Source organism: Podarcis muralis, chromosome 2 (genome assembly GCF_964188315.1).
Source record: "Podarcis muralis chromosome 2, rPodMur119.hap1.1, whole genome shotgun sequence".
Taxonomy (NCBI): Eukaryota; Metazoa; Chordata; class Lepidosauria; order Squamata; family Lacertidae; genus Podarcis; species Podarcis muralis.
This window is the reverse complement of record NC_135656.1, coordinates 20,385,453-20,413,176: the sequence shown is the minus strand read 5'-3', so window position 1 is coordinate 20,413,176 and position 27,724 is coordinate 20,385,453. Positions and strand designations below refer to the sequence as shown.

The 27,724-nt window shown below is 41.8% G+C and overlaps 2 protein-coding genes and 1 long non-coding RNA gene across 5 annotated transcripts in view; 1 reads left to right on the top strand and 2 right to left on the bottom strand.

The window, feature by feature from the left end:
- CRLF3 (cytokine receptor like factor 3) overlaps positions 1-4,371 on the top strand; it is a 28,686-nt gene extending 24,315 nt beyond the window's left edge. The window contains exon 8 of the mRNA XM_028711514.2: positions 77-4,371. Coding sequence (XP_028567347.2) covers positions 77-336 — 260 coding nt within the window. The 3' untranslated portion in view covers positions 337-4,371. The remainder of the gene's footprint in view (positions 1-76) is intronic.
- Positions 4,372-7,552: 3,181 nt separating this feature from the next.
- Positions 7,553-27,724, bottom strand: part of SUZ12 (SUZ12 polycomb repressive complex 2 subunit) — a 33,580-nt gene continuing 13,408 nt past the window's right edge. For 2 of the 3 annotated variants that reach the window (XM_028711492.2, XM_077923969.1), the window contains 11 exons: positions 24,925-25,010; positions 24,052-24,283; positions 22,840-22,942; positions 20,772-20,877; positions 19,909-20,086; positions 14,276-14,367; positions 14,003-14,146; positions 12,986-13,143; positions 11,117-11,315; positions 8,735-8,814; positions 7,553-8,217 (listed from right to left, as the gene is read on the bottom strand). In XM_028711492.2, the coding sequence (XP_028567325.2) occupies positions 7,869-8,217; positions 8,735-8,814; positions 11,117-11,315; positions 12,986-13,143; positions 14,003-14,146; positions 14,276-14,367; positions 19,909-20,086; positions 20,772-20,877; positions 22,840-22,942; positions 24,052-24,283; positions 24,925-25,010 (1,727 nt within the window). In that variant the 3' untranslated portion in view covers positions 7,553-7,868. The remainder of the gene's footprint in view (positions 8,218-8,734; positions 8,815-11,116; positions 11,316-12,985; positions 13,144-14,002; positions 14,147-14,275; positions 14,368-19,908; positions 20,087-20,771; positions 20,878-22,839; positions 22,943-24,051; positions 24,284-24,924; positions 25,011-27,724) is intronic. The other variant, XM_028711502.2, reaches the window with a different exon arrangement.
- On the bottom strand, positions 15,847-19,902 carry LOC144326896 (uncharacterized). The gene is made up of 2 exons (XR_013391781.1): positions 18,150-19,902; positions 15,847-17,773 (listed from the first exon to the last, which is right to left on the bottom strand). It is a non-coding gene; the product is annotated as an uncharacterized LOC144326896 (long non-coding RNA).

The following is a 27,724-nucleotide window of genomic DNA, read 5'->3' as shown; positions in this document are numbered from 1 at the left end:
CCAGACATTACTGGGTTTTCATGTCTAGTTGATTGTTGTCCATGAAAGCTCATGTTTCTTGCCTTACCTGTTCCAGGTGCTGTCTTTGTAAACGGAAAAGAGATGACAAACCAGTTGCCTGCGGTTACTTCAGGATCAGCTGTGACATTTGACATAGAAGCTGTGAATTTAGGCCCTTCCAATAATAATAATGAAGGGGGGAACTTCAAACTCAGAGTGACGATTGGCTCCAACAACAGGGAAGTGGTCTTTGACTGGGTACTCGATCAGTCCTGCGGTTCTCTTTATTTTGGGTGTTCGTTCTCCTATCCAGGCTGGAAGGTGCTGGTGTTCTAACGTCTCCACCTCTAAAATGATGCCGATGGTTTTAAACTGTATCATTCCTCCAGTGGTTGGACTTGGTGATACAGCGATTAAGTAGTGCAGGCTCTGAGTACACTGGTGTGAGTCTTTGCAGGAGGGAGCCCCCTAACGCAACCTGCCGATGTGATAAACATTACTTGAACTATTTACTGGATACAGTTTAAAATACTGATGGGTGTGTTTGAGTAATCTGGGGGAATGGGGAGCAAGCCTTCACTGTTGCTATCAAATTTGTATTATTATTCTTATTATTTTTATTATTATTAATTTTAAGGGAGGAAAAGCCAGAGTTGAACCTTTTGCTGTGCTTTAACTGTGTGGTTACGCTTAATGAACAGCCCAACTTTGCTAAAGTGCTGTTCTTTTGGCTCAGGGTTTATGGACCAAAGTTACTTGTATTCTTATCCTATTCATCAGAGAACGGTACTGTAAACTGCTGCTGGGCAGACACTCAGCAAATGCTTCATTTTTGTCAGTTGGATACCAGGCATTAGTGTTTCTTGAATCCTGCTCCCCCATTTACTGCAGCAAGCTGAAGTATGTGTTTCCCCATGTGCAGTACCTCGGTCTCATCTCTTTACCTGTGTGCCTTGGTTTTTATTCAAAAGTATTGTACAGGACGGAGAGATAAGCTTTCCAACAGTGAACATGCAGTGCCCAGTTGAGTGCCATTGAGCGGCTGATATTTAACTTGGGCTTTATTATTACCTCCTGCTTCAGAAAGTGCCTCTACCAAGATGACGTCACATGTTCCCAGGGGAAATTCTATAGTAGGGGAGGCCAGCCTGTAGGGCAAATCCTGCCCAGGAAGCCATGTTGTAGCAGCAGCCTGTTAAGATCAGGAAATTTTCGTTACCTTCGAAAAGTGTCTCTTTCCCCTCTGGCTAAGGTACCATTGCAGGAAGATCTAGAGTAGTGGTTCTCCACCTGTGAATCCCCAGAGGTTGTTGGACTACAACTCCCATCATCCCTAGCTAGCCAGGCCAGAGCTTAGGGATGATGGGAGTTGTAGTCCAACAACATCTGGGGATTCACAGGTTGAGAACGGCTGATCTAGAGGCTCTGAGAGGGAACACACCATTTCTTGCAGTGGGGGCTCCCAAAAGGAAGAAGAGATTTTTTACAAGGGAAAAGAAGAAGTCCTGATCTAGGAGATGTTCCTCTCCTAGCCCAGTACTCCCATCAGGAAAAATGCTATTGAAAAGATCTCTGTCTCTCCCTCCCCACCCTGTTTTTCTGCTGATCAGCAGAAGGGGAGGGTATGTCTGATATATGGCTAGTGACTGTGTTGGCCACTTCTGGCACATGGCTGTCAGTGGGTTGACCTCAACAGCGTCCTTCAGCTGAAAGAATTAGGCCACCCTCATTCTTTAAGGAGGTTTTGTAGAATTTCTGAGCATTTGTGGGTGGGTGGGTGGGAATCTATAGTAGGCGGCAGTCAGAATTAACCAGCATTCTTATACATAGTTGCTTTGCCCTTTCTTACCCATCCGTGAGTTCAAAGAACAACTCTGCAATAACTTAGTTAGGATAGCGTGCTACATGAATGATGCTGAAGTGAAGGTACCATGTAGACAAAGGTGTCTGTAAATGCATCATCTATCAGGGATTTTATTATTTTGCTGATGTAACAAGGTCAGTGCATAGACAGGGTAGTGATATTAAACAGGGAATAACTGCTGTGTGGCACAGTTGTGCACTCAACCGGGGATTCCCAAACTTGGGTGTCCAGCTGTTTCTGGACAATTTCCATAATCTCTGAGCATTGCTTCTGCTAGCTAGAGATGACGGGAGTTGTAGTCTCAACAGCACCTAGTCTAAATGATAGTTTAGGCCAGGTGTGACCCTCCAGATGTTGCTGAACTACAACTCCCACTAGCCTTGGTCATGGGCCATACTTGCTGGGACTGATGTGGCTTGTAATTTAGGAAGCTCTGGAAGGCCAAAGGTCTCTCCCCCCCCCTTTGTTTAGGCAAATTCAACCATGCAAGTGATGTCAGATGCCCTTTCTTCATGTTTAAAATATAGTACAAACTAGTATTACAGACATGTCTTGTCACAAACTGTAGCTGTTCAGTGCCAGCCAAAGGCTGCTTACCACAGCATCCTGTTGGAGACAAAGTAAGACATTGATGAAAAACAGGAAAGCACCTTGCTGCATATCCCAGCTGCTCTAGGGCTGCGCCATTGCCGATACCTCGGGTGCTGGCACAAGAGCTCCAGTGACCTTAAACTGGAGCCTAAGAGGATCGCAATATCTCCTTGCTGCACCAAGTTAGGGCCTCTCCCTTGTCCTGAAGCCTTAAGGCTACTAGTGGGGAATCTTTGCCCCTCCAAATGTTGCTAACGGCAACACCCATCAGCAATAGCCAAGCATAGCCAATGTCCCAGAATGATGGGAGTTGTAGTTCAGTAACATCCAGAGGGCTAAAGGTTCGCTCACCTTCTCTGTAGCCCAACAGCTGTGCGGAATGGAGGCTGTTGACATTTTGCAAGCGAAAGGCTCCCCCCGACACTCCCTTGGCCTCAAAGTAGAAAGCTGGGGTTTGTCGTGTTCTCTTGTGCCACATGCCAGTATATTTCCCTTGCACTCAGGCAAGCAGCCTGCCTTACTCATGTTAACGCAGGTGGCATCGTAGAATTGGGAGGGACCCCCCTCCCTGAGGATCATCTAATCCAACCCCCCGCAATGCAGGAATCACAATTAAGGCATGAGCTACATTAGAGCAATTCTAAGAACTAGGCAATATAGTAAAATCTAATGTAAGCTAGCAGAGCTCTGCAAACTTGAAATGGAGCAAACAACAACACTGTATGAGATGTTAAAGGTGGCTAAGTCGCCTTCCCCTCCAGATCTGTTTCCTAAACCTCCCATAAGATTTTGAGGACGCATTGGATGATCAGGCCAATGCTGTCGGATGTCACCCTGCTGTTACGTAGAAAAATGTGGCAGCAAAGACCAATTCACATTTAGCTGTCAAGTGTGTGTACATGAGATATATACACTGGAGGGTGGGAATCCTCTTCCTCTCGAACAGCCTTTCTCAACCTGTGGGTCCCTAGATGATGTTGGACTACAACTCCCATCACCCCTAGCTAGCAAGGCCAGAGCTCAGGGATGATGGGAGTTGTAGTCCAACATCTGGGGACCCACAGGTTGAGAACCGCTGCACTAGAATGTGTTATAAATGAACTGGAGCTTGTAAATGTGCCTCTGACCAGGAGGCGGCTGTGCTGCCTTCCACAAAGGCACACATGGGGGGAATTATGGCCTGCCATATGCTGTTGGGACTACAGCTCCCATCATTCCTGACCGCTGGCTGTGCTGCCTGGGGCTGACGGGAGTTGAGAAGTCCATGCATGCGCAGTGCTTGGTTCATAGAAAACTTGTAGACAGAACTGGGTGGCTGAAGTTGCTCAACGTCACTCCTGCAACAGTAGTTTCCAACCCTGTTTTCCCAAATGAGGAAGAGGCAAAGGGCAAACTAGCCATTGGACCCATAAATAAATGTTTTACCAGTTCTGGTGCTTTCATTTAGCCCGAATGCCTTTCCTCCATTGACTGACTCGTCACATATTGGGGAGGGGGGGGAGTTTACCTGGGATTGATAATCCTTTGTGGTGGGGGGGAGAGCATGTGTGAATGAGTTGTATTTGGGAACAGCAGCACTGTGCAAAATATTGGTTTGAAAACTTACCAATAAAGGTGATACGAGGACCAAAAGGCTCGATGGAGATTAAAGGCACCTAGCAATTGACCAGTGGTAAACTGCTTCGCTAGTGAAAAATATATGTAAAAGGGAAAGGTTCCCAATACATTTGCAATATTTTTGTACTTTAACAATACCTTACAAGTATTTGGTCCTTTGGAAGACATTTTACCCATACAGTGTTAAGGTAAAACTTGGAGACAATGTTGGGAAGGGAATGTGTTTATAAAACTTGTATCTATTTACCTCAGCATACGTACTTTGTATTATGACTTTTTAATAAAAGTTTGTCCATCTGCTTGACTAGTGTTGTTCCATTAATATTTAATAACACTGGTGGTGCTGTGGTCTAAACCACTGAGCCTCTTGGGCTTGCCAATCAGGTCGGCGGTTCGAATCCTCACGACAGGGTGAGCTCCCGTTGCTCTGCCCCAGCTCCTGCCAACCTAGCAGTTTGAAAGCACGCCAGTGCAAGTAGATAAATAGGTACCACTGTAGCGGGAAGGTAAACGGCATTTCCGTGCACTCTGGTTTCTGCCACGGTGTTCCGCTGCGCCAGAAGCAATTTAGTCATGCTGACCACATGACCCAGAAAGTTGTCTGTGAACAAACGCCAGCTCTGTCGGCCTGAAGCGAGATGAGCGCCACACCCCTTAGTCACTTTTGACTGGACTTAACCATCCAGGGCTCCTTTACTTTTTTAAAGAATTTGTCATCTTGAGCACAACATGGATTAATTTGAAAATATTTCAGATCAGCCATTTTAGAATGACACCCCATAGCTGTCATTGACTGGACTTAACCGTCTAGGGGTCTTTTACCTTACCTTTACCTTACTATATTCATCCCACCTTTTCTACAGAAGACCTAAAGGTGGCAAACATGGCTTCCCTACTCCTTCTCAACCTAATTTCATTTTTATCCTCCCGAAAAACCAAGTGGGGATGGGGAAGGTTACACCCAGTGTGGTTTACCACAATGCCACTCAAAAGTGGTGGCCCACAGACCTGCCTGCCTGAACATCATCAGCTTCTACTTGACAGTGACTCCACCACATCCCAGACCAGGTGGGACCAATCAGGGACCAAATACGGTATTTGTCCCCGACAATGGGGGAGGGGAGTTGCCAGACTACCGCATCCAATAGCTTGAGAAGCCCTTCCTTAGCAGAAATTGACCTGGTTTTGATATAACATTAATTCTTTTGCCTGGAGCGTGTATATGTCTAGGGTGGGGGACTGTGACAATGTTCCTTCCCCTCCCGTAAGAGAAAAAGGTGCCACTTTTTTAATATTTCTCCATCTCAACAGCCTCCTACATGTTCCAATTAGTATTTAGAGTGCTGGAGACATTTAAATACTGCACACTCAAAGGGAGAAAAAAAATAGAGGTGTCATGAATCAATTTTTATTTGACCCATTTTGATTTAGTCACCAATCTAGCAGCCACATTCTGGATTAGTTATAGTTTCCAAGGCACCTTCAAAGGTAAACCCACATAGAGCGCATTGCAGTAGAGCAAGTGGAAGATAACCAGAGCATGTACCATGACTAAAGGATTTCAGGCTCAAGAGATACAGTCAGTTCTCATTTCATGCTGGTAAAAAGGGAAAATAAACAGAAGTTACTTCATTTCAAGAAACATATAATGCACAAATTAATACATAGAGAACTGTCCATATCAGGCTGCAGATCACAATACCTGTTCCAAATTCAAAACTTTGATATGTCTGGTTCCAAGTCAGAATCTCTCTCTCTCTCTCTCTCTCTCTCACACACACACACACACACACACCTTACCTGGTTGCACCTTTAAAAAAAGAAATAGCACACCTCAGAAGATTTTATATTATTGAACTTTATGTACAAAATCCAATTTCAAATAAACATTTAATGTAAAAACAAAAAGGTCCATTAAACACTTTTATATCTACTGTACCATTCAAATGTTCACCCAGTTTACATGATTTATTGAAAGTCTCATTAAGGGTACATATAGAAAATCCATCTTTATTATAAATAGAAACAAAGGGATTCTCAGCTTTTATTATAAATTGACATGACATACAAAGTTTATTGGACAGAAGTAATTTCATTACTATTTTGGGAGGGGTCACCAACTTTTTTGTGCAAACAATGCTAGCCTCCTTTTAAGCATTAAGAGCGCGGCTGCTTAAGAAGTGACATAAGCAATAGTTCTACAACTACGTCTCTCCTAAAATATATTTTTTTACATATGTGCACAGCTTTAGCAAATTAAAGCCCAAGAGAAATGCTTGACCGGCTATTCAAAGGTGTAATAAGAGTTTGCTACAACTCAAGAGCAGGAAATTCGAGAAGTCTAAAGAAAGCTGCAGTCTCCCCCTCTTTCCTACTGACACAAATCTGTGACCAAGAACTTAATACTGGATGACAAATCACATCCACACCATTAGTTAAATAGTCTCACAGTTAAACACATCTTTAGGGACCAAAGTCAGTATTTACAGTTTTATAAATTTCTGGAAAAAAACCCATTACAAAGCTTACCCCCACCCCCACCCCAAACAAAAAACAAAAACCAACAGGGATCTGCCTTCTTGTGGTGGTGGAATGAAATAAAAAAATTAGAAACACCTGTATTTACATAATCAATCCTTTATAAATAAAGAATATGAAAAAATGAACTATTCAAGAATTTTTTAAAAAACGAGGCGATGCCACTCAACTACAGTGCTTGCTGGAATAAACCCTTGAAGCTGATACTGTACCAGTAGTGAAGCTACTTTCCATTGGAAAAAAGAAAATCTGTAAACATGTGCATAAAATGTGTTAGCAGTGCAAGACTGCACAGGTTAGCATCTGTATTGAATGCAATACATCACAGAGTACTTGCATAAGAAGTGCAACACATTTTCTGGCCTAATTTTACAGTGCATTTCCCCTTCAAAACTAGCAACCAAAAATTCTCTTTAACGCCATGCTTCGATCTTACAGTCTGTATATAGGCAAAATAGGTACATATCCAGGCACTACCTACCATGGACTCCAGGTGTTAACAATTGATCTCTTAGCCAAAAGCCGAGAAGCAATCTCTAGGTGTTAAACAAAGCATTCTATTAAACAACTCTCAACAGTTATGCTTGATTAGGTTAAAGCTTTGATCTAGTACACCTTGTTATCTGCAGATTCGTTCGGACTACTGACAGAATTAATATGGTACTTCCCCTGTGTTTGTAATGAGAAAAGCAGAGGTTGTTGGTTTTTTTTCCAAAAAAGGTTTGAGACAAAGAAGTGCTATGTTACAGCTGAATGTTTAAAAAGTGTTTAGAAATTTGCAATCTGTAGTTTAACACCTATAAGATCAAGGTAAACTTTAAATGGTGTGTTATTTGCCACACAAAAAAGTTAACCTAAGGAATTTCTAAGTACAAAGCATAAACTGTCCGAATCTCTTTCCCTAATTTTCAACTCCATGGTAGGTACAGATGCAAAAAAAAATAATTAAAAAAAATATTTATATAAAAACTGGTTTACATATACTCAAGTTATGTAAATTCAGTACAGTTCATAATTAAAATTCCCAAAAATTGTATTGCTCTTCATGCTCAAACTTTGAGTATTGTCATTACACCACTAGAACTGATATACATGTAGTACTTGCATAATCAACTCAAAAGGAACCATATTGTTGAAATCCTGTTTCCAGCAGTGCCTGTTAGGAGTCTGTGTGTCATATTAAATTCCTTATAAGAGTTCATGCATCTTAAAATGTCACTTCATTGTTTGTGCATTGAATGCCCCTTTGCTCTTCTTTTCAGATCTTCTGTTTTCTATTCTGTTTTGCCATACATGAGATAGCATCCATTTCTGAGGATCTTTCCCTAGTGTTAGTTTCACTGCAGCCATTGGTTATTCCAGTTTGTTCTTCAGAAATCTCCTCCGTTGTTGTGGTAGCAGCAGACTCTCCTTTTTCCACTTTCTGCTGCATTTCTCGAAGCTTAGTAACAGCTTTGTCTATGGACATTATGCTTATAAGGTTAAAGTCATGCATGCTGACCAGGTGAAGCATGAAGTTTCGACACAAGTTCTTCTTAATTATTTTGTGTCCATAATTTTCAACAAACAGCATACAGGCATGATTCATTTGATTGTCTGCAATAAACCTGTAACATAAAAAATGATGCAAGGCATTATTACAGATTTGGGTGCCCAAAGATGCCTATAATACCAAAATCCTGCTCAGACATGCTGTCATGTAATACTTGCTTCTCCACAATTCCTACGTAGGGTTTTTGAAATGCTCAGTAGTTCACACAATAAAAAAAAACGTTAAAATAACAGATACAGTGGTGCCCCGCAAGACGAATGCCTCGCAAGACGAAAGAGTTTTCCGTTTTTTGAGGTGCTTCGCAAGACGAATTTCCCTATGGGCTTGCTTCGCAAGACGCAACGTCTTGCGAGTTTGTTTCCTTTTTCTTAAAGCCGCTAAGCCGTTAATAGCCGTGCTTTGCAAGACGAAAAAACCGCAAGACGAAGAGACTCGCAGAACGGATTAATTTCGACTTGCGAGGCACCACTGTATGTGAAATGCTTAAAAGCATTTCAGGGTTGTTGTTTTATTTTTAATTGTAACCTAATCACTTTTCATAAATTTATAAATTTAAAGTTCTAAGTACGCACCCGTGCTTCATAACGTGTAGATTCCATAATTTCATCACTTCTTTTTCTCCTTCATTCACATCTGAAAACTCTTCAATTTGCTGCAGTGAGACAACCATTTAAAGGTCATTAGCATGCATCTAATTAAGTCAGGCATTGCTTGGCTTGTTATCCCCATCACCTGCTTATTATTGTCATAATTGCTCTGCATAGTCAGTACAATTCCACCCAGCCAGAACTAAGCAGCAAGAGCTGGGAAAAGGCACACAGTTTTGCTACAAATGTCCCTGAAGTTACTTTTGGAAGAAAGCGAAGAGATAAGTTAATATATTTTGGGAGGGGAAGGGGGAATACAGTGGTACCTCGGGTTACATATGCTTCAGGTTACAGACTCTGCTAACCCAGAAATAGTGCTTCAGGTTAAGAACTTGGCTTCAGGATAAGAACAGAAATCGTGCTCTGGCGATGCGGCGGCAGCAGGAGGCCCCATTAGCTAAAGTGGTGCTTCAGGTTAAGAACAGCTTCAGGTTAAGAACAGACCTCCGGAACGAATTAAGTACGTAACCCGAGGTGCCACTGTATAGGGAACAGGCCTTGTGCTCGCATCGAAGTGTTTACGCTAACAGAGAATATTTGGGGGGTTTTGCGCAATGGCTGAGAGAAATGAGAAGGGAAAGTCTATTAAATCCCTTTAGTAGGTTGATGCAAAGGCTCTTTCACTTCAGTTGACACATTATTTGAATTGGAGGTTTCATTTAAAATAATTGTTAGATATCACTTCATGTCAAATCAAAAGGATGAAACAGGAACAGAAAGCTGAATGCTGTCAAAAAGGAGGGATGTTACATTATTTGGTGGTGTGGTCCTGCGATACCAACATTATGGAGGTGAACTGTAAGGAAAATTAAGGCTGTAATGGAGGTAAATATTTCTTCAGCCCTTTTAAATAATTTTATTTTAATAACTTTATTAGGATTTTTGGAAGAAACAGAAGAACTAGATTTTGTGGGTTTTTTATTGGGGGCAGACAAAATACTAATTGAAAAAAGGAAGAAGTCCAAAAATGATTAGAAGTTTAAATGTGAAAAATAATCAAGTTGGCAAAGTTAACCTGCTGGATTAAATAACAGAGAATAAAAAAGAAGTCTGTAAAACGAATTATTTTGAAACTTCAAAAAATATATATGTAAAAGTAATCTAATTTTAAGTGGAAATTAGATCGAATTAATGGAGTTCTAAGCAGGTGTTTATAGATATGGAATATATATAGATTTAAAATAATTGTTGTATTTAAATGATCAATGTATAGGTTTAAATATTAATTTGTTATCTGAAGAAATGTATTTTCAGATTTTGTGATTCTTATGAGCATTTTGTTTCTAAAGCTGAAATTATAGCAGTAATAATAAAAAGAACAGGTTCTTTCATGAGCCTAAAATGGGTTGTGACAAATGAGGATTGCCCTGCCTAACTTCAGTTTCCTAAACAGTCTGCAATGTTTTGTATTACGATTATTTGTGCAGCATCCAAGAATGTCAGTCTGCCAACAGAATGGACAAAGCAGGTGGAATTCCTTTTCCTACAGCACTCCCAAATAACCCTGCTCTGGAGAGTTGGGGGTCACACCAATACAGATTTGGGGAGGGGTGTGTGGGAGTTGCAAGGGCGAGGAGAGGAAATCAAAGCCTGCTCATGTGACGTTAGAGGTCACTCTTAAATCTTCCTTGCCAAACTAGTCCTAGGCCATTACTGAATAGTCTAGTATTGTCCAAGTCGTAATATTCTGCTACGATAGCTTCTAGCAGACATTCAGTATCCAGCAATTCCAAAATGTTTTCAGCACAAAAATGTGTGTGCATGAAATCGTAACTGCCTCTGACAGTCACAACCTTCTATTTAGCAGGAAGAAATCCCTCATTGTTATATATTTTACATGGCTTTTAATTTGTATTCATGTTAAAATTTTACACATGGATATTTATGATGGCCAATACTTGTAATGTTTAATAAAGGTTTGGCAAAGTAAGCAAGCTAGTCACAACCATCAATTTGGTCCCGTTTTATCGCCAAGCTCATCTATTGCCCATATCCAATATTTCACCACCCCATAAAAACTAATTGTGTTAATAGATGGCTTCCTCAACCTCGGCCCTCCAGATGCTTTTGGCCTACAACTCCCATGATCCCTAGCTAGCAGGACCAGTGGTCAGGGATGCTGGGAATTGTAGTCTCAAATCATCTGGGGGGGGGGGGCGAGGTTGAAGAAGCTTGGATTAAGATATAGTATCGCAATGTGCCTTTTCCAAGAATGCAAAGTGGGAAACACAGTATGTAGGTTTGTCCCATGGAAAGCAGGAATATCGCTCAGCAAAAAAACCCCTATCTGCTGTTGGACAAAGTTACCGTGATAGTTTTCTCCCTTAGCCACTCAGGGTCCTTTTCATCTTCACTGTCAACTTCCATTTCTTGTGGACGGAGAGGTAAGCATGTATCACTGTGGAAGTATAACCGATTGTGTCCACTGCTGTATGTTCTTTGCTGTTCCACTTCTCCATCTTCAGATTCAAGGAATTCGGACATGCTAGCTTTTGTACGCTTTGGTCTGAAAAAAAAAGATGCATGTAGAAGAGGAAAAAAACAGCATGTATGGTTTGTAGCAGGTACCTAAAAGCCTGGCAGCCATATATCTGCAACGCATAGAACAGATGATACCTACAAAGCTCACTTTTCAGTCGGATCAGGGCTATTCTATGATTCTAGAGTTGATGCCCCGCCTGCAATTTACCAAGACCTTAACCACATCCACGAAAAGAAGGCCAGAGGGGTAGCCATGTTAGTTTCTTGCAGAAAAAACAACCAAAAGTTTTATATGGGTAACCTTTAAGGTGCCACAAGACACTTTGCTGCATTTGTGGGGGGAAGTGGAAATATATACAATGGCTAAGCAATATGGAGTGTCATTGCTGCACATTTCCAACTATTTCGAGAACCCAAAATAGTCTGTTTTGACAGGTTTCTGCCTCTGCATAGTATGTCACTAACGAATTATCTGAGCCTGACTAAAAATCAAGCTCTGATAAGTGGTATCACAATGTCCTAGCAACCAAACTAGCTGGATACCGCAGAGTAAGAATAAAGAGCTTTGTTTAATTTTCTGACTTCTATAGCTATGGGAGTAACATTCGGATCACTGCAGCAACATTAGTAACAGCACAATCCTAGCCTTGTATATGCTACTGAATCCATTGGGGCTTACACACAAGTGGGGTTAGGACTGCGGCCAAAGTTACTAGAAAATAGGAAGATTTAGATTGGATGCTATAAATTAAACCAATTTTTGTTAGGCCTGCGCGTTTTAATAGGTTTTGCTTGGTAGAAGAACCAAGTGATCAGAGGAGACCAATTGGAATCAGCAGAGCTATGAAAGAAGAGCAGACTATTTCATTTTTTGAGGCTGTGGCATTGCAGGAATAGCAAAGTATTAAGGATGGCCTTTACTTTCACTGGGGGGTAATGCTTATTAATGGAATTTCTTCAGTGTGTCAAAGCAGGCTTCCACGCTTTCATTTGTCACAGTGGCTATGGACACATGTAAAACTGAATCAAACTATGGCTTAGTATGAAGCAGCAAGAATGCTAATGCGGTGAGAAAACGGCAGTCATTGTGCTCTTACGCTGCTCCTGCTGTACTCCTGTGAGCTAAGCCATGGTTTGGGCTTAGCGTTACATTTGTTTGGGGAGCCAAACAATGAACTCAGATTGAGACATAATGCTAAACCAAACCATGGCTTAGCATGGCAGCAGCAGGACTGGAGAGAAGCACAGCGGCCATGGTTAATGTCCAAATGTTTCAAAAGGCAGGCATAAGAAAAGTTCCTCAGTTGACAGTCCTAAATTAAAGTTATGTTTAGGTTTGTCGCTGAATTTAATTTATGTACTCTACTTTGATCAATCCCCACCACTGGCTTTATTTAACAAGCAGCACATATACCAATGAAGTTAAATGGAATGTGCTATTGTGCACCACTATAATATGCATGTCCTACAAAGAGGAGGGCAATTTTTAATTTCCACTGTGGAAGTGGGAAGACAACATGGAGATCGAGAACATACAGTAATAAAATTGTTGTAACTCGCTTTAAGATTTTCAGTAGCAGGCAGTACAGAAACGTTTTAATAGAGAGATATAAACAGATAAACAGATGAATAAGATCTTACAGACAGGGAATGCAAACAGTTGCAGATATCTGCAGAACACGATTTCCTACCAACCTGCATACAAGAATGTGCGTAATTGGTGTTCGCTTGACTGGCCCATTACGACTGAATGCAAACCCAGGCTGGCGATGAATATCCTGAGGATTTCCTGCATATGAGCCATCATAACACTCATTGATGGAAACATCTATCCTAGCACCTTTGGGATGATACTGTAATAAATAAATATTTAGCATCGTAAGTGTTAATTGCAACCACACATTCCTTCCGCGACGTGAAAACTCTGCTTTTCTTGACACATCTCTTAATCTGGCTAAAGCCCCTGAACACCGAAACAGCAGCGTTAACCGAATTTATAACCTCTTCCAGTTCTATCACACAATGATTAGAAACCAAGTCTCAACCACTCTTAGTTTGCTTTCGGGCAGGTTAGTTATGAAAGTTATTGTAGCTGCACTTTTGTCACTCTGCCTTGAAAGTATCAAAGTTGTTTCACTTGACCTTCTGACTCGGTATCATACCAAGAGCAGTCCTCTGCCAAGGTAATAATATCAACCGCTGCCCTTGTGCTCGCAGAAGGGCTTTTGACCCAGTGAAAACACCTGCCAATGCAACTAGTGGGGAGGCTATTTCCCCAAATTCCATTTCCCCTGCACCCCCCAATGCCTCATTCTACCCTACAATGGTACCTCCGGTTGCGAATGGGATCCATTCTGGAGGTCCGGCCACACCCCGAGGAACTCGCAACCAGAGGACCGCTTCTTCGCATGCACGCGGCGCGGTTTAGCACTTCTGCGCATGCGGCGAAACCCGGAAAAATACTTCCAGGTTTGCCACGTTCGCATCCCGAAGTTTATGCATCCAGAGGCATACGTAAGCGGAGGTACAACTGTATTATGGAGGATTCCCCCAACCCTCTAGAGCTGATCTTCAAGGGTGCCAGGGGGGAAATCAGCAGATCCTCTCCCTTCGTCTCGTTAGTGGATCAAGAGTCCTTGTGTGAGCATAGGAGCAGCAACTGGATTCCCTCCGCACCAGAGGTGTTACAGAGATACAAGGAAAAATACTTACCACGTAATTGAAAATAAACCGGCTGTGACAAAGCTTGAGATGTTTGAGTAAGCTGTAAAGTTTACGGCAGTTCAGTGTGCACCAGGGGCAATGCAAGTCATCTCTAGCTTCAGTCTGCTGCCTTGTATTGTTGTTATACAGGAACTGGCAAAAACAAGAGCATGTTATTAGTATAAAGTTGTCTCCTCTTTTTCTGCTATTCAGATGGGAAGCAGTGCTTGCTAATGGTCAAGTCTAATCACGCACCGTCTCAAATATTAGATTTTTCAATACCTGATAAAATATTCTCAGTTTCTGTCGAGGCTCATTTGAAACATCCCTTTCTTTTCTTGCCTGCAGGTCTGGCGGCAAAGATTCTTTTACAGCTGCAAAAGAACACGGATGTCACTAACTGTATTACTGTTCAAAACAAACCTCTACAGGACTCAATGTTTTGTACGCAAAGTGCCCCCATTTTGTTATAAGTAGCTGATTAGCAAAAGGGAATTGAGTGGTCTCATTGAATAGTTACACACATTTCAGAACACAAGACAGGGCTCCTAATTAAGACAACAAGTAGGAGAGCATAGCATGCTTTTAGCACTAGCTTCAACCTCTCTTCCTTTTTTAAAAAAAAAAACTTCCACTTTTTAGTGCATAAAAAGTACAAAAGAAAAAGAAAACAAAAAGAACCTCTTGTAACATATGAATGGATTGCTGATAAACATAGACCGTGTATGGACAAATATACTGACATTTCGAATGCAGGCATAGACTGTGTATGGACAAATACACTGATAATTGGAATGCATTTATAAAAAAATATAGCCGGAAATAAATAAATGAATGAATAAATGAATGAATGTATTAAAATAATAATTCCACTTATATACCTTTGTATTAGACAAGCATGTATGCAATCACCCCTACTTGACATACTACATAGATTTGTTCTTGGAGAATAATAATTTTAATCTTGCCAACAAACACAGACTCCAAGCCTATACTACATTTGTATCAGCCCTTCCTTCCATGAAGCTCATTATCCCATTCTATGATTTTAAACGCTCGCCTAAAGCTATCCACAACCTTCATGGCTGAGCAGTCATGTCTAACACACCATCTACTAAATCACACAAGAACCTAGACAGTGTATGAACTTTTTAACAATTGGCTGAACAAAAAAACACCTTTATTATAATTCCTCATGGTAGACCACTCCTTTTGACCCACCAGCATGGCAGCATACCATGATTTTCAAGAACCTTTTGATAAGAAGAAAAAAGTATTTCCACCGTCAGAAATACAAGGCAAACGATGCTTCATACATTATAATACTGCCACCACTAAAATTCTCACATCAATTTCACTTTTCCCACCAATCTTTTTTGGAGTGAAAACTGCTCTGCATCTAAATCTTACCTGCACCTGTGCCACTGCTACATGCTGATGAAAGGAACTGGAAGCAGTACAGTTGCTTTTTAATGGATATTCTCAATATTATTAATTTGAACCCCCTTGCTTTGGCACCTTGTGTGAGGGAACTGCTTGCACTGCCCTAAATTTGGCGCTGGCTTAAGAGTCGTACAGCTAAAGACAGCAATAAAGGTCTTCAAGATCCACACATTGATTCTTTGCAGATATAAGAACCAATAAATCCAATTCATTCTGGCCAGTGACTGAAATAAATCAATTCACTCATTCATTCAATATATCCAATACCATGACACTAAGAATGGTTCTCACCTAAAAGGTGACATGGGTGGTTATACTGTCCTCTTGTGAGACGACAGAAAACAGAGCTCTTTGCCCATTACTTACTTACTTACTTACTTACTTACTTACTTACTTACTTACTTACACACACACACACACACACACACCCCTGCTCTGGGTCAAGACTAAGGTTACCAGGTTTTTTTCAATGAATCAAGGGACACTTTTTAACTTCAGTAGGAATGATAGGATTGTATATAGGACTGATTTGTAAAACTGGGGACTGTCCCCAGGAAATGGGGACGTCTGGCAACCTTAGTCAAGACAGGGAAAGGACTGGTCAAGAGGAGAAGGAAAGTAAGTAGCTAACCATGTGATTCCAGTCTTATGGCACTAGAGGGCAGCATAACCCACCATGTGATGTGCTTACCACCTTTGGAGAGCTCAAAAATAGGATGTTTCACATTCTGTACCTTGGTGAAAGGTGAACTAGACGAAAGGGTTTTTTGTTTTTTGAGCTGCTTCGCAAGACGATTTTCCCTATGTGCTTGCTTCTTGCAAGTTTGTTTCCTTTTTCTTAACACCGTTAATACAGTTGCGACTTGACTTCGAGGAGCAACTCATAGAACGCGGTGTGGTAGCCTTTTTTGAGGTTTTTAAAGACTTTGGTGATTTTTGAAGCTTTTCCAAAACTTTCCCGACACCGTGCTTCGCAAGACGGAAAAAAAATCGCAAGACGACAAAACTCGCGGAACGAATTAATTTCGTCTTGCGAGGCACCACTGTATGCAAAATTTCATCTGGCAGAACGAAAAAACCTCAGCAACCACGTTTTCTTGTTATTTTGACATACACTTCTATCATGCAGGTCATGATCTTTTAACCATTACTGAGATGCTTGCTTGCCTTCTGTTAGCCTGATTCTGCTTAATATCAGCTAGGGTTTCTCTTCACTGGAATTTGCTAACAGTTAAAATCTGTAAGAACAATGTGCTTGTTTGCATGAGGTGGGAGGACTCAATGGTTCGGAGAGGTTGCCTGCACTGATGTTTAATGTCATTTCTAATTGTTATAATTGTCAGAGTGTGTGTCGACTGCCCCAGTTATTTTAACAACTGGCAGCCCCCATTCTATGGAACAGCATTTCTGTTGAGATACAACAAGCATAATAATAATAATAATAATAAATAATAATAATTTATTATTTATACCCCGCTTATCTGGCTGGGTTTCCCCAGCCACTCTGGGCGGCTTCCAACAAAATATTAAAATACAATGGTCTGTTAAACATTAAAAGCTTCCCTAAACAGGGCTGCCTTCAGATGTCTTCTAAAAGTCTGGTAGTTATTTTTCTCTTTGACATCTGGTGGGAGGGTGTTTCACAGGGCAGGTGCCACTATACCTAGAAGGCTCTCTGCCTGGTTCCCTGTAACCTCACTTCTCGCAGTGAGGGAACCGCCAGAAGGCCCTTTTGTTTTGACAAGCTTAGATGTTCATATTGCATCATTTTTAAAACCACTTTCAGTTGGTTTTTGTAGTGGTACCTCAGGTTACAGACGCTTCAGGTTACAGATGCCGCTAACCCAAAAATAGTACCTCAGGTTAAGAACTTTGCTTCAGGATGACAACAGAAATTGCCCAGTGGCGGCGCAGCGGCAGGCCCCATTAGCTAAAGTGGTGCTTCAGGTTAAGAACAGTTTCAGGTTAAGAACGGACCTCCGGAACGAATTAAGTTCTTAACCAGAGGTACCACTGTACTTCAAATGCATGGCAACATTAATGCTCTACATTTGTATTATCTCCTGGAAAAAATAACTGAAAATGAATTCAATTTCAGCCTTCCCTAAGATTCAAAAGAATCTGAATCAAACCAGTTCTAAGAATACTTTCCCAGCATTCCTTGAAACTACTGAAACACTTAAAATATTAAGATTTTTACGGTTTGAATCTCGACTCCTGATTCATTACAAGAAGTCTTTACAGCAGGTTTTAACAGGCTGCAAAGAGGGGAAAAGAGTGTCAAGAGAATGTTTGAAACCAAAGGGAACAAAGCTTCAATGTTTTAAAAAGCTGTACCTATCAAGAGTAAGGTAAAGGTAAAGGTACCCCTGCCCGTACGGGCCAGTCTTGCCAGACTCTAGGGTTGTGCGCTCATCTCACTCTAGAGGCCGGGGGCCAGCGCTGTCCGCAGACACTTCCAGGTCACGTGGCCAGCGTGACGAAGCTGCTCTGGCGAACCGGCACCAGAGCAGCACACGGAAACGCCGTTTACCTTCCCACTAGTAAGCAGTCCCTATTTATCTACTTGCACCCGGGGGTGCTTTCGAACTGCTAGGTTGGCAGGCGCTGGGACCGAGCAACGGGAGCGCACCCAGCCGCAGGGATTCGAACCGCCGACCATGCAATCGGCAAGTCCTAGGCGCTGAGGTTTTACCCACAGCGCCACCCTTACCTATCAAGAGTATTCTCCTGCTAAAAATAGGATTGTGTTCATCAAGATATATCTGACCAATTTAAGTAAATAAACACTTTGTGAATAACTGTTTTCCACACAATACAGACACCTGCATTCCAAAACACGCTAGCATCCAGAATATCCCAGTTTTATCACCAAGAGCAGAGGGTGAGCATTGAGGGGAAATTCACAAAACCATATTCCGCAAACCAAAATAAGCCCAATTCACCCTACACATCTTTTGTATTTATCAGAAATCTTCGTTTCTTTTATCACATATGAACTGCTAAAGATGAAAATGGAAACTCTTACAAAATTAATCAACCTAAATAGAAATATAAGCAACCCCAAACAAGCTGCAGATTTAAGTGTGGGGCTCATTAGGGAGTGGCACTCCGCTTATGGATGGAGGGAGCTGCTTCCGTCTGACTTTTGGAAATTCCCCTCTTCCTTCTCAGGTTCTCCTCCCCAACCCCACCCAAGATATACTGTGTGTTTATAAGCTTCATAAAAACAGGTAACAAGAGCATTCACCAACAACTTTTTATCTATTCCATACTGAACATATCCAACTCATGTAAACATTAAAAAACAGCATGGAAATATAAATGTAAGCAGGAAAAAAGCTATTAACACAATAGACTTAAAACAACATAACTTGAAGTCACAGTTGGCAGCAGAAAACAGACTAGAAAATAAGGAAACTGCAATAGTGAGCAGAGGCGTTATATAAAGAAGGGACCGACTGGAGTTCCCTACGCATAGAAATTCCTAAGAGGGTACCATGATAGGGAAAAGAAAACTCTTACAGATCACAGCAACGAAAGGGATGGAGTACATGCAGAATTTCAGTTGCTGATCTCACAGTGTGATGAGGCAAGTATAGAAGCAGGTGTTCCCAAAGGTATGCAGGATGCAAACGTTAAGGGCTTTAAAGGTCAACATGGTCATACTGAATTGGGTTCAGGAACAAATCCAAAACAGTGCAGTTGGACCAGCACCCGACTGACAGACTCTCTCTCAGGCAGCCAGCTAGGAAGCAAACAAGCACATCCTGAGCTCTGACACAACAGGATCAAATTCCCACAGATTTCCAAACAGAGATTTCCACCAGATAAAGACATTTAAGCATTGTACACGTTAATCCTACCCAACTTTAGACAAATCCCCATAAACATATATATTTCTCTTGATTCTAGACTAGTAATAAAGGTAAAGGGACCCCTGACCATTAGGTCCAGTCGTGGCCAACTCTGGGGTTGCGGCATTCATCTCGCTTTATTGGCTGAGGGAGCCGGCGTACAGCTTCTGGGTCATGTGGCCAGCATGACTAAGCCACTTCTAGCGAACCAGAGCAGCGCACGGAAACACCGTTTACCTTCCCGCTGGAGTGGTACCTATTTATCTACTTGCACTGGGGTGCTTTCGAACTGCTAGGTTGGCAGGAGCAGGGACCAAGCAATGGGAGCTCACCCCGGCGCGGGGATTTGAACCGCTGACCTTCTGATTGGCAAGTCCTAGGCTCTGTGGTTTAACCCACAGCGCCACCCGCGTCCCTAGACTAGTAATAGAATCACAAAATTGTAGAGTTGGAATCGACTCCCAAGGATCATCTGGTCGAACCCCCTGGAATGCAGGAATCTCAATTGAAGCGTACGCATGAAACACATTAGAACAGTTTTCAGAACTAGGCAACGAAAGGAAACAAAATCCAATGTATGCAAGCAGCACTATCTGTATGTCAACACTTCCTTACCTATAGTCTGTGTAGGTTTCACAGAGCTGGGCTTGTTTTCTTGAGGGAAGCTCTCCGAATTCCGTGTTGAAAGCGGCTTCGCAGTAGGAGTTGTCGGTTTGTCATTTGCCTCTCCTGACCATCGTAGGGTAAACTGAAGTGTGGGTCCCTGAGAAAATGTTTCAAATGGAGGTAACCTCTGAAACAAAAATATATTGCTTTGAGAGATTTTCAAAGGAGCTTCAAATTGGGACCGTTACAGATGCCACCGCCAGCTACTGACATCAGGCACCTTTTCGGCGCTTGCAAAAAACAGCAAGCGTATCCAGATGTACAGATGTTTTATGCATTTAATCTGTTTTTAGCTTACTGTTGATTTCATGTTTATTTTTAAAGTACCAGTTTTTAACTGTTTTTACTGATAAATTTAATGACTTGTGGAGTGTTTGTTTTTTGTAAACAGCTTTGAGGTTTTATTACAATTAAGCAGTACAGTGGTACCTTGGTTTGCATATGTCTTGGTTTGCATACTTGGTTTGGATTACTAACACATCAAAACCGGAAGTGTGTGTTTGCAATCTTTTTTTGGATTACAACCCATTTTCTTACGAACAAATTTTTTTGGGGAAGCCCCATTGGCGAAAGCACGCCTTAGGTTACAACCTGTTTTGGTTTACAAACGGACCTCCGCAACGGATTATGGTTGTAAACCAAGGTACCGCTGTAAATAAATTTTGTTAATTAAATAGTCTATTTCGCTTCAAGGCTTCGGTCCTACAGCTTTCAAGAAGCATCACTATTTTCAAGGTCCTTAAGTGTTTGAAGCTCCTCTCTTTATATACACTTTTCAAGAAGACTTTTTGGCAAATGCCAATGGCACAAACCTTCCCATCCAGTATTGTCTCCCATGTTGCTCTTTTCTTGCTGACTGGACACTCTTCCATTTCTTGCATGGCTACTTCATATTCCCCATCAAGAAGCTGCAGTCGTCTGTTGCGCAAAATATATGTAAAGAGAAATTAATTTCATTAGCTGGTATTCAATAACAAGTCATGTTAATTTGCATGAATCCACCATCCACATCATGGCTGGGCTGCACGCACACTAGGGCGTTCCCCTTCCTATTGCAGTTCCATGTCACATACCTGCCCCAAAGAACACCTGAGCAAGGGCTTCTGCGAATCCCAGCCAGTTCTCTAAACAGTCCAACGTACATGACAACCGAACACAAATATTCCTAAATCTATTTATTCCACACCCCCCCCCGGAAAATTAGCAGCATGACAATAAGGTGTATAGTTTCATTAGAACAGCAGCTGCACTCCAATGGAATTTATTACTTAAGTAGCAAATACCTAGTTAAACCCACCACAGGAAGCCCTTAAAAACTATGATGATGGCACATGAATTCTAGACATCAAGTTCCAATATAATCCATGAAAGGAGAGTACAAAGACAGTGAAAGGCAGCTACTTATAGTTTAACCAAGAACTTAAAGCTGCAAGTTTGTAACTTTTGTTTGCATGTGAAAAATGTATAAATTCAGTATCCTAGAGCAGGGGTCTGCAACCCGCGGCTCTGGAGCCGCATGTGGCTCTTTTACACCTTTGCCGCGGCTCCGGGGCAGATACTAGCGAGGGGAGGAGGCGCATTGTGCGCCCCGACACTACCCACCGTGGCGGGCGCTGTACTGGCTGTGACGTCGCATGGGGCCGGTGCGTGCATTAGTCACGCACCGTCCCGACATCACCTTCCCGCCCGCCCGCCACATTGTAAGGGACATGTACGCTGGTCACTGCATTGAAAGGGGGCATGTACGCTGGTCACTGTTTTGAAGGGGAGTGAAGAACACACACACACACAAAAAGGTAACTTGTTAATTTAACGTTTATTTCTATGAGGAGGAGTAATTTTGAGGGGTCAAACAAAGAAATAATAAAAAAGTGACAAAAAGTTATTTTTATAATGACGAGTTTTGCGGCTCCCAGTTTTTTTTTCTTCGGAAACTGGTCCAAGTGGCTTTTTTTGTCTTAAAGGTTGCAGACCCCTGGAATCACAATAGCACAGCCCACTTGAAGGATGAAAGCTCTACCCTTTTCCATAATAATTTAAGCATTCCACCAGATCAGGACCCCAGCAGTCACATGTTTTAAAACAAACACAGAAGTCAGAAATGTGTGGGGTTTATTTATTGACACTATTTTGATACTCTTATGTACACATGAGCAGCTTACATTTTAAATAGAGGTGGGGCAGTAGGCATGTTTTAGGCAATTCTTTTTACTATGCCACTACTAAAAATGTGAAGGCTGGGGGTGTGGGGAGACAGAAAAACTGGGGAGAGGAATAAAATGTTCAGAACAATATATTTATTCCCCCTAAATAATTTCTAAAAACTATGCGAGAGGAAGACTGTTATGTACTGGAGGAAACAGTTTCTGGAATACTTAATATTCTTCTTTGTTTTACTATAATGCCAGTGGTTTCTTTTATTTATTTTTTGCTTGTTCCTCATAAACTGGTGCAAACAAAAAATGTGGTGGCTTCTCAAAGTAGCTCATTTGTAGCAAAAAATTAAAAAAGGGAATTTGCTCATTTGTTTGAATGAATTGTGTTTTTAATATACCAAACATGACAATTTTATGGCTAACCAATTCATACACAATACATTTTATGCTTCTAAATTGATGGTTGACTTGTAAAGGTGGTTTAAAAGTAAATCTTGCATTTTTTTCAATTTCCCCCAAAATTTCTGATTTCCTCCCATTGCTTCAAAATTCCACATCTCTAGCCATGACAAAGAATTTATCAAAGCCGTTTTTTTGGGAAACATAAATCTCTAAAACTAGGATTTATTTTACAGAAGACATTTCAAAGATTAAAATGAAATTCATGCAGAAAATGCAAATCCAATACATGCCTTGGGAGAAGTCTCTTTTTAAAAATTATTACCTGTTTTTATCAAATACAGTCATTTGTGCTACAAAAGTCTTCTCCTCATCTTCACGGTTGGAAGAATTGCGTTTTCTTCTAGCTGGAAGCTCCTCGTTAACATCTGCATTTAAGCACACTAAATATTATACTTGTAAGGAATAGTAAAGGTAAAGGTACCCCTGCCCGTACGGGCCAGTCTTGACAGACTCTAGGGTTGTGCGCCCATCTCACTCAAGAGGCCGGGGGCCAGCGCTGTCCGGAGACACTTCCGGGTCACGTGGCCAGCGTGACATCGCTGCTCTGGCAAGCCAGAGCCGCACACGGAAACGCCGTTTACCTTCCCGCTAGTAAGCGGTCCCTATTTATCTACTTGCACCCGGGAGTGCTTTCGAACTGCTAGGTTGGCAGGCGCTGGGACCGAACAACGGGAGCGCACCCCGCCGCGGGGATTCGAACCGCCGACCTTTCGATCGGCAAACCCTAGGCACTGAGGCTTTTACCCACAGCGCCACCCGCGAACTTGTAAGGAATACATATACACAAATTTTCTGGCATAGCTGTTCAGTAAGAGCCACTGAATTAGATTCAATGAGGGTTTATTTTAAAGATTGTTTCAAACTTCAGACAAAGTTCTTTGTTCAACCCCTGGTAAATATTACATTATGAGAATAAGGCTCAGTTAAGAATCTTCCAAGGACATCGAAAAACGGAAGTTCTATTCTAGCATGAAAAAATGAATATAGAAACCTCAAAGTTAGTATTCTTGCAAGGAGTGCAGGTTTCTTGAAATCTTACACTCACATTTCAGTTGTAGTGGTGGCGGTGCAATTGTTATGCCATCCAAACAGTTCCCATGTCAATCCTTAATTTTTTAATGGGAAATTATTTACACCAGTTCCTGATGGGTGTATTTATCCATGGAATGAATAGGCATAGATGTGCTCTTCCTCTGTGCCACCCACTTCACCAGCAGAGCTTGTCTGCAGTACGTGGGGGAATTTCCATGGACACATCTACAGTCAAGGCAGTGGATCTGCAACCTCCAGGGTTGTCAGGAACACTTTGTCTCATCTTAAAACCACTCACCCAGAAAAACTGTTGAGTATAGGATTGGAAGTATAAAGCAATTAACGCCCACACATTCCAAAGCCTGCTTAATATTTTTCTTTTAAGCAGCTAGCTGATTTCCCCCGATTAAATGAGTAAGTTCTGGATATACTTCATGCTTACCAATGTTTTCATTAGTTTCACCATTTATCATCCCATTAAATTCTCTTCTTCCTGGACGCGTCACTCTGAATAATAGTGAGTAAGACTTCACCATATGGCTGTTACTGGGTTCAAATTCGTTGCTGGAAACTGCTAGCGATGGAAAGCTGCCTGGTTTCATTTGGTTGAGGTCTGGATTCAAGGGCACCTGCTTTTTACCAGTAGGTACTTGCCTTACTGGACAACTAACATCCTGTAGACACAGAACATATTTAATACTTTTCGGTATCTGGATAAAGTGAAAATGAAATGCCTGTGAGGTTTAACGAAGACCCATTGGGGGGATGGGAAACAGTTTATAAATGATGAACATGTTATTGTAAAACTCCCTCTTCTATAGATTATTGTGTAGTCCAAATCTAGGATATGACACATATGATGAAGTTAACGAATCTGCTTAAAGTGAGAGAGAAGACAGCAAGTAATCTCTTTCAACATTTACTGAATTCATTATTTTATTAGAGCAACAAAGCACAAGATTCTGTGATCCCATATTCTTTGGGGGAAGTTTAAAAGCAGAGGATACAGACAATATATTAAAATAAACTGGAAAATGATTATTACTTTTTTCTTTATGACTTGTAGAAATACTTAAATGATTGATTTCCCACAAAGGAAAATGTGGGCTATAATTAATAAATAATAATAATAATAGCAGCAGCATTTTGGAGATCTTAACAGTATTGAATTTAACTGTGGACTGTTGTATTATATTATATTTAAACGCCTTTGCAGAGTCTCATTAATAAAGAAAATGGTTTATATATATTTTTAGGAAACTCGACTGTTAAAAGCTGCTTTCTCCTGCTATTGCTAAACCATGCCTAAACTTACCTTTCGTTTCTTGTGGCAAACCTTTATAAGCAGTACTTCCAGAGTTACAGAACTTTGTTCATTTTCTGAGTTTTGCAATGGCTTATCTAAAAAGAGCCCAAGGGGGGAAATGTTTTAAACTTCTGAAAGAGAGGTTCTACCCCAGTGCAACCCAGATACATATCTGCCAGTCTAGGTGCTGTCTTTTTGCTCTCGTGTGTCACTGGCCCTTTAAACTATCTAGAGCAGTGTTTCCCAACCTTTTTTGGGCAAAGGCACACTTGTTTCATGAAAAAAATCTCGAGGCACACCACCATGCCAGATGGGGAAAGGTCACTTTTTACTTATGTAAAAAAAAAAAAAAAAAAAAAAAATAGTAACAGCATAGAAGGTAATGGTTAGGCTAGCATCCCTCTTCCAAATATGCTAGGTTTTTATTTGCAGGGACTGTTCTACATGGGAAAGCATTCAGCACTGTCATTCTCCCATCTGCCATCTGAATTGGTACTATTCTGGGTCAACTTACTCTGCTGCATGTGTAGATGAAAATGGCACCAAGTGTGGGGGGTTTTGGCCCTCTCTGAAGTGCTTCTCTGCAAGATATGGTAGGATGTGTTACACAAGTAAACACTTGCAGGGTATGATAAAGAGAGCATTCCAAGAGTGACTTGGGATGCTATGAAGATGCTGCAAAAGTGGGCATGTGATTATTGCACGCCTTAAGCTAATGCTGAATACCCAAGAGTGTACAACTGGACTGCTGAATCCTAACTGGGTGTACTGAAAAGATGCTGGATGAGACCCAGACCAATAGTACCTGCAAAAGCAGCGTTATTAAAAGCAGCTTTCCCTTTGAACATCTCTTTGTTCAAAGTGCATCTGAAAGCCTAATGACCCACTGGTTCCTTAGGAGTGAGCTTTAATGCAAGGATTTTGATGTTAATCCATGGATCAGATGTGTGTGTGTGGATAATCGCATTGTTGGACAGTCCTTTCTGCCTGTTGGCCGTTAGCCAACGACCCCCTCCTCCGCCTGAATGAAATGTGCCCCGTGGGAGCGTTGGGACATCAGAACCACGAGTTATAGTTATCAGGGGCGCCGACTTATAAAAAATATTGGGGGGTCCTGCCGCTGGTTCGCTCGGGTAGCCGGGAGAACGCAGTTCAAGGTGGCGATGTTGGGGAGAGACCCTCGCTCAGGGCGCCACGAGACTTGGCGGCTGGCGGCCTATCTGGGGGGTTTTGGAGCATATTTCGGCGGAGCGATTGGGGAGGAGGGGGCTTGTTGCTGGATTCTTCAGCTGGGCCGGAGATCCGCTGCTGGGGGTCCCTGGGCCGAGTTGTGAGCACGGCCTGCTGAAGGGAGATCCAGCCGAATGCGCGACGGGGACGGCCGGGGCTCTCCGGCTAGGGCGCGCGGCTGGCTGGCTGGCGAGGGAGCAGGTGGGGAGGAGGCGGGGGTCCTCACTCTCTTAGGAAACACACCCGCGCGCCCGATTGCCACAAAGTCCGAAGGGTGCGTGTGTGGAATTAAAAAGCAAAAACGAGATACGGGCAGGGCAGGCAAAGAGTTTTCCGCAAGAGGATGGAGGGCAGGTTGAAGAGAAAATCACTCAGGATGAGACAGTCAAATCAGCCATGATAAAATGGGCTCAGGATATTGGGTATAACATCATGTTTGAGGACTGGGAAAGGTTATGGACCACCGGAATGAAATTCACGGCATGTAATGCCTTGAAGGAAAATATTATGAAAATGATTTATAGGTGGTACATGACCCCAGTCAAGCTTGCAAAAATATATCACCTGTCTGATAATAAATGTTGGAAATGTAAGGAGGCTGAAGGGAAATTCTTTCACCTCTGGTGGACTTGTCCAAAAGTGAAGGCCTTCTGGGAAATGATCTATAATGAGTTAAAAAAGGTATTTAAGTATACCTTTCCCAAGAAACCAGAGGCCTTCCTCTTGGGCATTGTTGGCCAGAAAGTGTTAAAGAAGGATAGAACTTTCTTTATGTATGCAACTACAGCAGCAAGAATACTTATCGCAAAATATTGGAAGACACAAGATTTGCCCACACTGGAAGAGTGGCAGACGCAATTGATGGACTACATGGAACTGGCTGAAATGACTGGCAGAATCCGAGATTTGGGAGAAGAAACAACGGAAGAGGACTGGAAAAAATTTAAGGACTATTTCCAAAAGCAATATAAGTTGTATGAATGTTAAAAATTTACACGATTCGGAAACTATAGCTTCAGCAATTAGATTTGGGAAACAGAAAATTATATTTTAAGTAAGAAAAGGTCAAAATCTAAGGTAATACTATGTTTAATTTAAGATATAAGTAACTGATGAAAAGTATGTTAAATTTAGAGGTATAGTATTTGAAAAGTACAAAATAAGGTACGAAACAAGGTAATAATTTGCTGATATCTTTATTATAAAGAATGCAGGGTAAGGGAGATGCGAGGAAGTCCAGTTAGTTATATAAAAAATGTGTTGAATGGTTGGTTTTCTTTTCTTCTTTTTCTTTTTTTCTTTTTCTTGTTCTTTTACTTTTTTCTTCAGTGTATGTTTCTAACTTTGTATTTGAAAACTTAATAAAATATTTATATATAAAAAAAGGGGAAATCCTTTCGCTTTTCTGGGGTGCAGGGAAGTCTCAGAGCCGGAGGTTGGGGAAGGGACCCCCTTTGCTCTGCCCTCTTCTCCCGTCTTAGATTCGCAGGGGGGTCCCCGCCCGAGCTTGCCTGGCCACCGGGCCACACAAGGGCCGCGCTCTACGCGGCGCACCTTGCTAGCCGCGCAGCTGTCCTCC